Source organism: Nanorana parkeri, unplaced genomic scaffold (assembly GCF_000935625.1).
Source record: "Nanorana parkeri isolate BGI_ZX_2015 unplaced genomic scaffold, ASM93562v1 scaffold353, whole genome shotgun sequence".
NCBI classification, from domain to species: domain Eukaryota; kingdom Metazoa; phylum Chordata; class Amphibia; order Anura; family Dicroglossidae; genus Nanorana; species Nanorana parkeri.
The window spans coordinates 1,104,255-1,119,266 of NW_017306621.1; the positions used below are offsets into that span (position 1 = coordinate 1,104,255).

The 15,012-nt window shown below is 42.7% G+C and overlaps 1 protein-coding gene across 1 annotated transcript in view; it reads left to right on the plus strand.

The window, feature by feature from the left end:
- The window catches only part of CEP55 (centrosomal protein 55), a 16,565-nt gene extending 1,947 nt beyond the window's left edge, over window positions 1–14,618 (plus strand). Inside the window, exons 3-8 of the mRNA XM_018558678.1 lie at window positions 3,690–3,749; window positions 6,449–6,596; window positions 8,786–9,099; window positions 10,971–11,042; window positions 12,006–12,131; window positions 14,380–14,618. Of these exons, the coding sequence (XP_018414180.1) occupies window positions 3,690–3,749; window positions 6,449–6,596; window positions 8,786–9,099; window positions 10,971–11,042; window positions 12,006–12,131; window positions 14,380–14,583 (924 nt within the window). The 3' untranslated portion in view covers window positions 14,584–14,618. The remainder of the gene's footprint in view (window positions 1–3,689; window positions 3,750–6,448; window positions 6,597–8,785; window positions 9,100–10,970; window positions 11,043–12,005; window positions 12,132–14,379) is intronic.
- Window positions 14,619–15,012: the final 394 nt, after the last annotated feature.

Below are 15,012 nucleotides of genomic sequence, written 5' to 3' on the forward strand. Positions count from 1 at the left end.
ACACTATATTGCCAAAAGTATTGGGACACCCCTCCAAATCATTGGCTTCAGGTGTTCCAATCACCTCCATGGCCACAGGTGTATAAAATCAAGCACCTAGGGATACAGACGCTTCTACAAACATTTGTGAAAGAATGGGTCGCTCTCAGGAGCTCGGTGAATTCAAGCACGTTACCGTGATAGGTTGCCACCTGTGCAATAAGTCCATGACATTTCCTTGCTACTAAATATTACACGGTCACCTGTTAGTGGTATTATAATAAAGTGGAAGCAACTGGGAACAACAGCAACTCAGCCACAAAGTGGTAGGCCACGTAAAATGACAGAGCGGGGTCAGCGCATGCTGAAGCGCACAGTGCATAGAAGTCGCCAACTGTCTACAGAGTCAATAGCTACAGACCTCCAAACTTCGTGTGGTCTTCGGATTGGCACAACAACAGTGCGTAGAGAGCTTAATGGAATGGGTTTCTATGGCCGAGCAGCTGCATCCAAGTCTTACATCACCAAGTGCAATGCAAAGCGTCAGATGCAGTGGTGTAAAGCACGCCGCCACTGGACTCTAGAGAAGTGGAGACGTGTTCTCTGGAGTGACCAATCACGCTTCTCTTTCTTTCACTTTGTGGGAACAGTTTGGAGATGGCCCCTTTCTGTTCCATCATGACTGCGCACCAGTGCACAAAGTAAGGTCCATAAAGACATGGATGATACGTTTTGGGTGGGGGAACATGACTGGCCTGCACAAAGTCCTGACCTCAACCCGATAGAACACCTTTGGGATGAATTAGAGCGGAGACTGCGAGCCAGGCCTTCTCCTCCAAACATCCTCCAAACATTCCCCTAGACACACTCCTAAACCTTGTGGACGCCTTCCCAGAAGATTGGAAGCTGTTATAGCTACACACACATTTATTTTTTTGGCTTTATACTCCTTTTTAATAGTTCTGTTTGTAGTAAATTTAGTTGCATTCCTGAAGTTTCTACTGTTTCCACAAGATGGCGATGTTTAGCCAAAGCAAATTTGTAAGGTCCCCATGAGGAATTGAGAGTAGGGAATAGGAAGAAGACTTCAAATGCAACCAAGCTTACCGCAGTATTTCACACGCCAACCATGTACTCCTGTTATTTGTCCTGTAAGCCATTCTTCTGAATATGCTAGTTGCCTGGCTATAATGCTGATCATCTGGATTGAATGTCCCTGAACAATTGTGCAGATGAGGATTGCTCACTGAGCTCTTTAGTGAAATGCTTGTTACTGGTCAAAAGGTGCCCATACACCTTACAATTATCTGCAGATTTTCTATGGTCAGATGGAAAAAGTGCAACAGATTCCTCCATCTATGCTAAGTTGTGTGGATGAAGGAATCTCCCACTGGGCCAAGCTTCAGTATCTTGCTAGTCAGATAGTCAGCCCCACTGTCTGTCACAATACCTGAACAATCTGTTTGGATGCAGGCAGTGTTCAGGGGTTTTGAGAGCCGACTAGCAAGATTACTGAAGCTTTACCCAGTTGGAGATTACTCCATCCACACATTTAAGTGTAGATGGAGGAATCTGTTTCACTTTTTCCATCTGACCACAGAAAATCTGCAGATAATTGTAAGGTGTATGGCCAGCTAAAGACTCCAAGTACTGAAGACGGAGACAACCAATCAATAATTTCAGCAGGTGATCAGAAATGGCACTACGGAAGTTTTTCTAAGATTCAATTGGGATTCAACCACCTGCTGTATCGTATGGTAATAAATAGAGGTGCACCGAAATGGAAATTTTAAAACCGAAACCGAAATTTTAAAAATGTCAGACCGAAACAGAAAATGTTTTTTTTTATTTTTTCAATTTTTTAAAATATTTTATTTTTTATAAACTTTTTAATTTTTTTAATATTTTTATTAAATATTTTTATTTTTTACTTTTAAGGGCTTTGGGGAATTATTAGGAATCTAAACAGACCCCTGATATTTCCCTTTTTTAAAATAGAAAAAGATGATTGAGAACAAAGAGATTGAGTCCTCAATCTCTTTCTGTGTCCCCTGTTATCAATGAACAGGAATCCTCTATGAGTGTTCCTGTTCATTCATAACATGGTTTGTTTACTATAACTACAATTATGAATGAATGGGGGTGATGTAGATCACTCCCATTCATTCATAATTGAGAATATAGTTAACATACCATATCCTCAATTATGTACACACACTCAGCGATCACTGATCACCGACTGCTTGTACCTCGCTCTCCTCTCTGACACGCTGTCACAGGAGGCTGATCGAGCGGTGTAGAGAGGAAAGCCCAGCCTGCTGTGACAGCGCTGTCTCCGCCCCCCACACCGCTCTGCCGGACTGTGATAGGCGGCAGAGTGGTGTGGGAGGAGACGCCGGCCGCTCACAGCGCTCTCGTCCTGCAGCGCTCGGCCGGCTGTCACTTTCTTTTCTCCCCGCTGGGATGCGCGGAAACATGGCTCTTTCGGCATTATGCCAAAAGTGCAATTTTCGGCCGATATGTTTTTCGCGGCCGATATATCGGTGCATCCCTAGTAATAAATATTACCTAGTTTTATCTTTCAGCTCATACCAACTGTCCCTATGACTAGATTATATAGACTTTTTTTTTTTAGTTAATGTGTATTTTCAGTCAAAGTTGCGTTGAAAAGTATACATGGAACACAACCTGCCTGCTCAGGGATTTGGATTGGCCCCTAACCAGATTCATACCTGTCTTTGAAGTGCGACTAAGTGATAAGCATTGGAATAAATGGCCAGCTTCAGGAAGCAGATCCACTAACTCGTATATGAGAAGTTTTGTGAAATCTAGTTTCGGTAGATCACAGAGAATTCAGATTAAAGACAATGGAGTAGATATTAGGAGTTTCAGCAAAATTGCAGTGTTTGCATCGTAGTATTGGAAGCTCACTGACCTGCTTCTTTAATTTCTTGTGTTGTACAATTGTAACAATAAAAATAGATACATAAATACATGACTACAGGATGAATATAGTTAAACGAAGATCACCATCGTGTATTTTGAGTTGGTGCACTCTTTGCATTGTTTGGCCGCAAGTCATTTTTGATGTGACCTTCACATTTCACATGCTTGCTGTTCCTGCTTTCATAATTGTATATTCCATGTACTGTAGATTCTCTTTCCACTGGCAATCTGAATATCAAATGTTGCGTTAGTTACAGTATGTCAGCTGACTTTTCAGACAGACAAACAGTGGATTAGCCACACAGAAACACAATTGTTTAGCCTTTTCAGTTTGCTCAGACTGAGAGAAAAAAGGAGCAGTGAAACGCTAATGATAAATATAGCTGTCCCATGGTAACAAAAACAGAATCATTTTTTTTTAATTAAGCAAATCCTATTCACATATTAATGTTTTTTTTAAAGAAAACAGCGGTTATGTTCCTTTTTGAAGGAGAGACCATTTAGTAATATCTTCAAGTTCCTATTAATAGGATCTGTGACATGATAGCTCTGAACCTTCAAGAACATACTACAGTTATTAGAAAAGTATTATTTACTATAATGGTGCTTATGGTATCACACAATTAAATGGACAAACAAGTGTGAATAGGACCTTGTCTTTTGCAGCTAAATCTGTGATCTGAGACCTACTATGAAACATTTCTGTTGTCTGTTCCTTCCCAATGACTGAGCAATTGTCTGACTCTTATTTTGTTTCTCTGTAGGATCCACGTAAAGAGGCAGCTATGAGTAATGTCCAGATCCTGGAAGCACAGTTAAAAGATGTGAGTATTATTATTATTATACAGGATTTATATAGCGCCAACAATTTGCGCAGCGCTTTACAATATAAGGAAGACATCACAATACAATTCAAGACAAAATGGTAAGGAGGGCTCTGCCCGTGACGGCTTACAATCTAAAAGGGAGGGAGAAGTGATACATGAGGAGGTAGCTGTGTGGGGATGAATTGTTTGAGTATATCGGTTTAGTATTCTTAAAGGAGAACTATGGGGTTGAGGCTTTCCCCCATTGTTCTACTTAGGGTGACGGGAGGACGCTAGTTTGTGTCCTCCCATTACCCTAAGCTCAGTATACCACGAGCTACAGCTCGCGGTATCCTGAGACGCCACAGTATACCGCGAGCAATAGCGGAGTATACTGAGACGCCGCAGCTGAAGCGGATCCCGACAATTATGTCTGGATCCGCCCAGCTGCGTGAGCGACAGAGGCCTCTCTAGAGGCAGAGCCAGCTGTACCCACCCCCTCCCCCATTCGATCCGCCAGTCAGCGCTGGCAGATCGGAGGGGAGAATCCAGCCCCTCCCCTGTCACGGCAGAGGACTGTGACAGGATCGAGAGGTGAGCGAACGCCGGTATGTGTTCGCTCACCTCCCGATCTACTGAGCCGACCTGTGACAGTCTCATTGTCACAGGTCGGCTAGAACTATTAGGTGAGTGAAAAGCGTGATGGAAAAAATAAACCGTTTTGAAAGTATATTTTTAAATTCTTTATTTCTAAAGACATCTAAACCATCCCAGATGTGATTGTCACCTGTCCCTACTTCCCGTGTGGTGAAATGTAACGGCTACGCTAAATTGCAGCAATCAATATCTGTAAAAAATAAGTCAAGGCAAATGGACTTACTGTATTTTGCTTGAAGACGTTTCACTGGTCATCCAACCAATCCAGTTCCCTTGACTTATTTTGTACGGATATACCAGGACCTGGATGAATGAGTACCTTCACAAACATGCAGCAATCAATGATTACAAGACTCTATCTGGGAATGAGACAAACAAAGTTCACTTGATGTTCAAATATTGCTTTCCTAGCTGTTTTCAGCCCAAGCTGGGAAGGTTTAACTGTTTGTTTTATGCTCCCATTTTACTGCATTTCTATTGGACAAAACTTTTCTTAGACTTTACCTGACATAAGAGTTGGGCTTCATCACTTGTTTGCTCCTAAAGAGCCTTCCTATGTAATAAGGACATAATGCTGTCCAGTGCTCTTGTGTTAAACCTATTTCCACATGTTACAGGGAGAAATTATTTCATAACTGAATACCAGGCTAAGCCTGGAGCTATTCAGTATGTGTGGCTATAAATTCTGTCCCTGCGGACTGCTTTTAGGTGCTCCAAAAACTGAAGAGTGCTTGCAGTATTCAACTGTCTTGTCTCCAGCAATAGCTCTGAAATGCCATCTGCTGATTGTTGAGGCCAGGCATTGCTTTGTGGAATGAGAAGTTATATTTTTCATCCTGCCACTACATGGGTTTCAGAGGCTCCTGGGGTGGTCTTTCATGATGGCTTGTTGGATCACACCAAACTTAACCCGGCAGTGCCTGGTTTTAATTGTGAGGTTTTTTTGTTATATATATATATATATATTTTCCTGTTAACTCTGACAAGCGTACTTCAAAGGGCAAAAAGGTAAGTTATGATGTACTAGCAAAGTGTGCCGTTTCCAAGAACTGCTAAGGGCTCATTTCAGACGGGCATCCACGTTCGTACGGGGTACATGGCCAATAAAAGACCCGATCCCAGAATGAAAGGGTGCTGCGTATAATTGCATGCAGCAGCCTGTTCTTCCCTATGGAAGGACGCGGCTGCACACAATTATACGCAATCACACGCACATCTAAACCTGCACATCTGTGTGATTCCAGGTGCCTGCGCACTGTCTGCGTCCAAGTGCAGGCACCCATTCCCGCATGGTTGTGCAAGTTCGGGTGCGTCTGTGATTGCGTGCAGCCATGCTCACCCATAGGGAAGAATAGGCTGATGCGCGCAATTATAAGCATTATCCTTCTGGGATAGAGTCCTTTTACAGGTATTCACGCATGTCTGAATGAGCCCTTATTCAGAATGGTGTGTTTAAGTGCAAATTAAATTGAATATGTGCCTGATGTAGTGTTTTATACAATGTAAAAAATTTTTATAGTAAGACTTCAGAAACTCCAGGGTTGACCATACAGATAAGGTAGCATGGCCATATTGGATGCAACATAAGCTTCAGCAATGAGGCCATGTTAGCACTCGGCTCTTCAAAGATAATTGTATGAGTTTGGCAGGCACACGGTGGTTGTTTCTCCCTATATTTTCGAAGTTCCATGCGCATAGCCCCACATACGTGTATCACATGACGCCACCAACCTATTTAACTTTGCGTTCTTAATGCATTGTATGATTTGTGTTAACCATCTCCATATTTACAGGCACTAGATGACAATGTTGTTATAGACTTGTATTATGGCCTATGGATGGGATGGAGTAATGTAATAGGTTTGTCAGAGACTTTCATTCAACAGACAGCTTGACATTAGGTACGATGAGTCAGATTCCATATTCCTCCTAGCCAGTGATGTTTATCATCAAGGTGATCTCTTTTTATTTTTTTCATCCATATACCTCAAAATACATCTCCCCAGTCCAGTTTCTGTTATAAATAAACTGCTTATATTTACATTTCCCTGTATTTTCAGGCTCTAGAGAAGAACCAGCAGTGGTTGGTTTATGACCAGCAACGCGAGGCCTATGTCCAAGGACTGATGTCTCGAATTTTCGATCTGGAACAGCAGGTGGCCAGCACCAAACAAAACAAAGAGCAGACAAAGGAGATCAGCTGTGATGGTGCAGTGCATTATTTCTGGATGTATTACTAAAACAAAATGTAGCAGTTATAAAGCGAGAATGTCAAATTAGCTATTTTTGGGCTCACTTATTCTTTCCATACAGCTCTTAAAGAACTCTGGGGAAAATGTTTATTAACCCTTGCATTCAGGGGGGGCATGGAAGCAGTTCAACAATTGATGGAGAATGATTTACCAAATTGTTCTGTTCTCTAAGGCTACACTCCAATATATAATTTCTGCAAGCTGCAATACACATAAATATTAATAACCGTGTGTATGATTGGTTTGGTTTTTTTGTTTTTTCCCCTCGGGTTTACACTGCCTTTATTATGACTATTTTAATCCTCTATAAAAATTATTCTGTTGTATTTGGCACTCTCTTATACTTAGGCCTGGTTCACACCTGAACGTTTTGTAGCGCGTTCAACGCTCGACGAACGCTCTACAAAACGCTCAAACATCTAAATCCCATTGTATTCAATGGGTCTGTTTCACACCTTGCCGTATTTCCGCCCGTCCGAACGCGATACAAAATGGCCTACGCCCAAAGAAGTACATGTACTTCTTTGGGGCGTTTTGGTCTCGCGTTTTCATTGGGATACAGACAAGTAGCCCTCGGAAACAGGCGTTTGTCGCGCGTTTTTTACCGCGAATCGCTGTAAAAACGCGTGACGCGAAACGCGCATATTCAATACGCCTAGGTGTGAACCCAGCCTTAAGGTGGACGTGCCTGTTTTTAAAATCTAGTGGCTCATTGACCATTTTGTCCTATTTATATTACACATCCCTAAGAATTAGCGGAGATTATTTATTACATTAGTTAGCCTACAACTGACACAACTTCATCAGTCTTGCTAAACAGTTTCAATCAGGCCCCAGTACCTGACCGAAAATTGTGAGAGCTTGTTTGCGTGCTGTTTAGCTCTCTATTGGTCATTGCTAACTTTGTTGAAATGTGCAGATTTCGGCTCTGTTATCATGATCCTGGTTTCACTATCTTGACATTCAGTAACCTGGAATATACAGTATGTGTGGCCAGTGAAGTCTGTACTCCTGTACTGCATTCTTGTCCCAGTCAGTGGCTCTCAAGATGGTGTGGCCAAGTTGAGGAGGACATCCTCGGAGCAACCACCTTTGTATAACATCGGAAGCTCCCATATTAGTCTGTTTATATTTCAGAGCTTTACACTGGCATGATACCCTGATGACGGGTTACTAGCACATCTAGTTGTACATTACATCAGCAACTTTTTATTCATTTAAAAAAAATAATTTTTGATGTTTAAAAAACTTCAAAAGGAGCACTCAACAGCTTATTGGAGCACAACATGCTAGGGCCACAGACGGCCCCCGTTCAGTGAGCTGCCAGGAAATGTTTCCTAGCTTTAAAGGAGAACTATGAGGTGAGTGCTTTTCACTCACCTCATAGTTCTAGCCGACCTGTGACAATGAGACTGTCACAGGTCGGCTCAGTAGATCGGGAGGTGAACGAACACATACCGGCGTTCGCTCACCTCTCGATCCTGTCACGGCTCTCTGGCGGGACAGGGGAGGGGCTGGATTCCCTGCTCTGATCCGCCAGCGCTGACTGGCCGGACGGGGGAGGGGGCGGGTACAGCTGGCTCTGCCTCTACATAGGCAGAGCCAGCTGTCAGTCACGCAGCTGGGCGGATCCCGGCACAATTGTCGGGATCCGCTTCAGCTGCGGCGTCTCAGTATACCGCAAGCTACAGCTCGCGGTATACTGAGCCTAGGGTGACGGGAGGACGCTAGTTTGTGTCCTCCTGTTACCCTAAGAAGAACTATGGGGAAAAGCCTTAACCCCATAGTTCTCCTTTAACTCTAAAACATCTGTATAAATATTTTGTTTTCTCTACCACTGGCAGCAAGAACCATCATTCTGCCTTCATACAGTGTTATTCCATCCAAAAGATATTGGTTTTAGATCCTCTACCAGGTTTATAATGCTGTCCCCACTGAGTGGTCACCAGGACAGGAAAAAAGTGAAAATACTCATACAAAATGTAAAAGTAGTTTTTTGTTTTTTAGTACACTCATTAAGGGTTCTGTCAACTTCTGTCATATTTTTGTGGTGTGCCCATTGGTGTCTTCCAACATGGGCACTCCACAAGCAATAAAAACGCTGTAATAAATATTCTGTCTGTAAAATCTTTTTGTCCTCTTTAGCTAAAGAAGATGATAAACAGAAATATTATGACCGGCTTCTTATCGCTGCCAAAAAAGATCTTGAAGGTGAGCGTCAGATCACAGGACAGTTAAATTCAGAACTTGCTGAAATGAGACTGAACCTTAATGAGAAGAAGAAAGAGGCAGCAGACTTGTCAATCGCCTTGAAATCCCTGAGTGAGACCGAGTGGCAGCAACGGGATGATGACCGTAGACATCTAAAGGACAAGATGCAGAGGCTGAGGAGAGAACTGGATGTGTATCGGGAAATGTATGAAGAGGAGAGGAGAAAAAACTCTGACCTGACTTCTCAGGTATACAGACCTTTTACATTTACACTTCACATTCTAGTTGGAAAAAGCAAAGGGATGCTGGATGTTTTAAATCTGAGCCTTTGTTTCTAACTTTACATCTCCTCAGTGCAGTCAATCTCTGTGCAGTCAGGTAACTGTATAGAGAGCCAATATATGTGGGTAGTTGATGCTTTATGATGAGGTTTATTTTGGCCAACATGGCTCCTGTCCTGGTAAAGCATTGGCACTTGCAGTAGGGGGTTCATAGATAAAGAAAAAGTAAGTAATTCCCACCACCTATTCATCAAACTTCTGTAACTAATCCGCATAACTGATACTAGTCACTACCCAGCTCTCTGATGGCCTGGCAGGTTTGCTTCTTTAGTACTCCTTTTGTTCTGGTACATTTTGGTGCATGTGTCAAGTTGAAAACGGGGTCAAACAATATAAAATAATGCTGCCAGATGGTAGTCTTCTTTACACACCCTCTTCTTACCTGTTTAGTGAAAATGAGCTTAGCAAGCAGCCAGAACCACCCTGATTTTATATTGTAGCAGCTCCAGGTATAACTGTGTTTGCACATTGCATCACCCTGTATTTTGCTATTTAACTTTGCTTTATGTGTTACGTACGCCCAGTTGTTATTCACTCTATTCCTGTAACATGCGATTTTTTTTATTTTATTTTATTTTCTGTAACCACATTTTATTCATGATAAAGAACTTTACTTTTATAACACATTAACTCTTGAATATATCCAGATACAACAAGTAACTGCAAATATAACCGAATGTCTTGAAATAGACAGGGTTAGGCTACAATTATGTAGGAGCTGCCTGCTTCTAGCAGTTTGTGATCTTTTTTGCCATTTATTACATGATTGCAGTGCAGTATGGAACTCACTGTTATACATTGAAATATTTCGGTGTTCAACAGATTTCCTTTTATTCTCATTTCTGATTTGCAGGCAAGTTGCCATCTACACTGCACAGTGCAAACTGTAAACAGAGTATCAACATAAAGATGTTAAAGTCCAACACTGTGCTAAATACATTTTACAGGTGGATCAAAACAAAATGTATTGTTTTACAGTTGGTTTTGTTTCTTAAAGGAGAACTATGAGGTGAGTGAAAATCACTCAGCCTCATAGTTCGAGCCGACCTATGACAATGAAACTGTCATACGTCGGCTCAATAGATCGGGAAGTGAGCAAACACAGCTGGGTGGATCTCCACAGCATTGTTGGGATCCGTCCCGGCTGCGGCGGTCTCAGTATACCGCGAGCTGTAGCTTGCCATATACTGAGCTTTGGGTCAAGGGAGTATATGTCCTCCTGTGACCCTTCAGAGAACTATGGGGAAAAACACTTACCCCATAGTTCTCTTTTAAGCAGCCACAGCCTGAGTAGAAAAGCCTCTCTCCTGTCAGCATGCTGTAGAATGGGGCCCTTGCTCTTTGTGGGGAAGCCCCCTACTGAGTCAGACCTAGATTTCTGCAATCAGAAAAGCTCATGCTCTCTGCTGATTGGATAGCTCTGGCTGGAGGAAGCGGGTGTCTGAGTTCTGTAACGCGCAGATGTGTTCATTTTCAAAAGTGGCCAGATCTCTTACAGAAAATAAATCTGTCCCTCACTTAATGTAAAAATAAATAAAGCAACAGATTAGCAACTGCATACAATAAAGCAATTTTGATAAATGTTCCCTTATTGTAAGTTAGGTGCTATGACAGAGCTGGTGATAGCAGCAGGGATGTGTGTAATTGTTAAATTGTTGCATTTATCTCATCTCCTCGGCTTTGGCTCACTGTAAAAATGGGCAGCAAATTAATAATTCATTATCTTTGTATTATTTGACTGAAGTGAGATTTAACAGTAATTTATTACTGCTTCCTAGATTGAGATGATGGAGAACTCACTGCTGAGACAGCAAGAGGACCAGCTGACGGTTGCCGCTTTGGAGCAGCAGGTTGGAAGATGCACTTTTCTGCTTCTCTGTAAAATTTCCATTTGGGTTCATTGCATTCTACAAACAAAATTGAAACGTTTAAAACTGATGTTTTGCTGTCAGTCTCTGTCTGTCTGACGAAATAAAATATATATATTTTACACACACCACACACACACCAGGGCTGGACCAATCCCAGGAGCTAGGTAGCCAATGGTGCCTAACCTGTGAGGTTTTCTCTAGCTGCTGGCAATAAAGCGGGATCCTACAAAAAAATCCTATTGGCTTTTGAATTTGCATATTAATCTGTCCGGCTATATACACACATTTTTAAATAACTTTGGCTAGTCTCGAGTCGGCACAGCAAGTTGTTTCCTCCATCTTTTATTTAAGCCACGAGAGAGGAGTCACTGTTGTAACTCATCCGCTTGTGTATGTACATTTTAGTCTGAGCTATTGAGCACTGTAGACAGGATTTGTACATTGGGTAAGGAGAAACTGGAAAACATGCAAAAAGAAGCATAGAGCCCTACCATCTGGGGATACATAGGTATGCATTTGCAATTGTTCATACTTATCTGACTAAAGTTGTGTGTGTGTGTTTGCGCCTTAGCGCCTTAATGTGGCAACAGTAATCCAGCTGTTGAGACAGCACATTTTAAAGCCCTTTTGTTTCTTACTTTATCATAAAAGTTTTGCCTGGAGTTCAGCTTGACATCTGCTTACTTTCAGATAGCTGGACCTTCATTCTCTAGTGAGTTTATTTATTTACATAGATGCTTAATGTGTTTCAGAACAGGTGCTTTCTATTTACTTAAATATACTGGATTCATTTGTTGCTTGGTGCCTGTAAATGTGTGTCCATAGACCCCATTTTGTATATTTACGTAAAGGGAGAAATTAGAAGAAATAAACACTTTTATGAATAGCATTATTACCGAGGATGGTTTATCAGATTGCTTTGCTGTTTCTTGTGTGATTTAGATCCAGAAGTGCACCTCTGACTTGGAAAATGAGAAGATTGACAGGCATAATGTTCAGCACCAGCTTTATAAAGTTCTAAAGGAACTGCGTAAAACCCAGGAACAGATAACAAAGCTGGAGCCGGGGGTAAGCCTAGATTCTCAAGCAGCACAAACATATTTTATATTCCTATTTATCATATCGATAGAGCTGAAATGTACAGACTCACTAGACTGGTCTGCAGTGTTGCCTTTGTTTTATCACTATACCTATCATTGAGCTTCAGCAGAAATATGGTTTTGCCGCATTTACTGAGAGATCTGTAAAGCCCTTACTAGAACATTTAATTAGTAAACTTACACTGAAATATATGTGCATTTATATGGCTTTAGCAGATTTAAAGTCACAAGTTTTTTTTTTGCCCCACCCAATGTTAGTGTCAGGACATACCTTAAATGATGCCTCTTTATTCGATCATCTTCTTCCTTACTGTCCTTTTCAGCTGGTGCGGGTCTCCAATCCAGCGCTGACTCCTCTGTCCTCCTTCTCTGATGTCCCACGGTGTCTGTGCGGGTGCACGCTGCTCCGTAGACTTACCTTGTGTCTCTCCCCGTCTCCCAGCCGAACATCTGAACTGCGCATGCGCCCGCCCCACAGTCCTTTGCGGCCGCCCGAGACTCATAAGATGTTCGGACAGGAGTGTGCGGCGAAGGCACAGGTAAGTTTAAACGTGTTTTCAAAAGGTGTTTTTTTTTTTTTGCATATATCTACTGCTTGCTAGCAGCAGGTTTATGCAAAAAAACAAAACATGAGGGTTTAATAACCCTTTAATGTAACTCCATTGATAAAATAAATGTTGAAATAGTGTTTCCTTCAAATAGGGCATTTAAAGGAGAACTATGACATGAGTGATTTCCACTCACGTCATAGTTCTAAGCCGACCTGTGACAATGAGACTGTCACAGGTCAGCTCAGTAGATCGGGAGGTGAGGGAAAACATACCGGGTTCCCTCACCTCTCGATCCTGTCACGGCTCTCTGCCGTGACAGGGGGAGGGGCTGGATTCCCCTCTCCCCGCTCCGATCTGCCAGCGCTGACTGGCGGAACGGACGGGGGAGGGGGCGGGTACAGCTGGCTCTGCCTCTAGATAGGCAGAGCCAGCTGTCACTCACGCAGCTGGGCGGATCCCGTCATCTAAGTCGGGATCCGCTCCAGGTGCAGCGTCTCAGTATACCGCGAGCTGTAGCTCGCGGTATACTGAGCTTAGGGTGACGGGAGGACGCTAGTTTGTGTCCTCCTGTTACCCCAAGGAGAACTATGGGGAAAAACACTGACCCCATAGTTCTCCTTTAATGCTTTTCCAATGCTGCCGGTTTTTTGCTGTAGCAAAGAGAAACTGCTGGCTAAATCTCCAGAATCTTGACAGTTTGTTGTTTTCCTGGTCTACCTGCTGCGTGCTGTAGTTCCTTCCACTGACTACTGTGTTACTACAGACCAGAGTTGTGATGTAGGACCTGGTGGATTGAACCACTGAGCCCGGGGAGGCACCAGGAATCCGACGCTTCCAGTGTCTGATTCTTCAGCCGTCAGTTTCTCTTCACTACAGCAAAGATCTGTGTTGTTGGTGGCAGCAGGGGTGCGTATTAAAGGATAAGTGCACTTTTAGACCATTTATCTATTATGATGGAGTTAGAGGAGAATTATGAGGCGAGTGATTTTCAGTCAGCCTCATAATCTGAGCTGACCTGTGACAATGAAACTGTCACAGGTTGGCTCAGTAGATCGGGAAGTGAGCAAACGCATACCGGCGCTCGCTCACTTCTCGATCTATCCGTGCTGAGAGCCGTGACTGTCACTCAAGGCTCCCTGCAGGGATTCCCCCCCTCCCCTGTCCGATCCTCCAGCGCTGACTGGTGGAACGGACGGGGCTGGTACAGCTGGCTCTGCCTCTAGCTAGGCAGAGCCAGATGTCACACACGCAGCTGTGTGGATCCAGAAAGAATTGTCGGGATCCGTCCCAGCTGTGGCGTCTCAGTATACCGTGAGCTGCAGCTCACGGTATACTGAGCTTTGGGTGACGGGAGGACGCTAGTTTGTGTCCTCCCGTTACCCTTACGAGAACAATGGGGAAAAGCCCTAACCCCACTAGTTCTTTTTTTTAATGTCTAATTGTTGACTGTAATGGACAGCAAACATGAGCTAGCCTTGTAACCTGTAGTATCCCGAGTCCTCATTTCATCTTTCTGGTTACTTTGGACACTACAGAACATTCCTTTTAAAGATGTGCAGCCCAACATGACCTCTGTCCACAGGATTAAAACTTTAACAGGACATTACTTAGCAGAAGAAATCCACAAATCTTTTCATCTGTATTTATAATTTTGATCTCTCACAGAAACGTGACATTTATTTTGTCGATTCCTCTGCCAATTTCATGTCCGAGTTTGATGATAAACTGTCCATGCGAGAGAAATACCCGTCTCCAAAACCCAAAAATCTACTTGATGAAAGTTTCCTAACGTGTCCACGGTGTCAAGCCATGTACCCCACCAGCCAGCACCGCGAACTCCTTGCCCACGTTGACATCTGCACCAGCTGAGGAACTGACCTGATGCTTTCTAGAGCTGTCAAAGGGGGTTTGTTGCATTACACTCCACTTTTTTTCTGTTTTTTTTATTTTTTATACAAGCATTTTAACGATAATATGTGCATTTTGTTTTTTGGTATGTATTTACTAAGGTCATTAAATACTGTTTCTATCCATCTAAATGTTATGCCGATAAACAAACCAATATTAGTCCACAAAACTAAAATGTGGCAAGCCACAGAACTTGTACACATTCAGTTGTTTGTGATATTACTTGTTGTGTCTTATTACAACTAGAGACTTATTGAACTGACTCTTTATTTAACAGGACTTTATTCCTATTTCACACATATGTGTATTTGGGTGGATATGAATTACAATTGTGAAATTGGATTAAAGGTCTGTGAAATATTAGCCAGCTGGAGGAAGTGTCATGTGTAA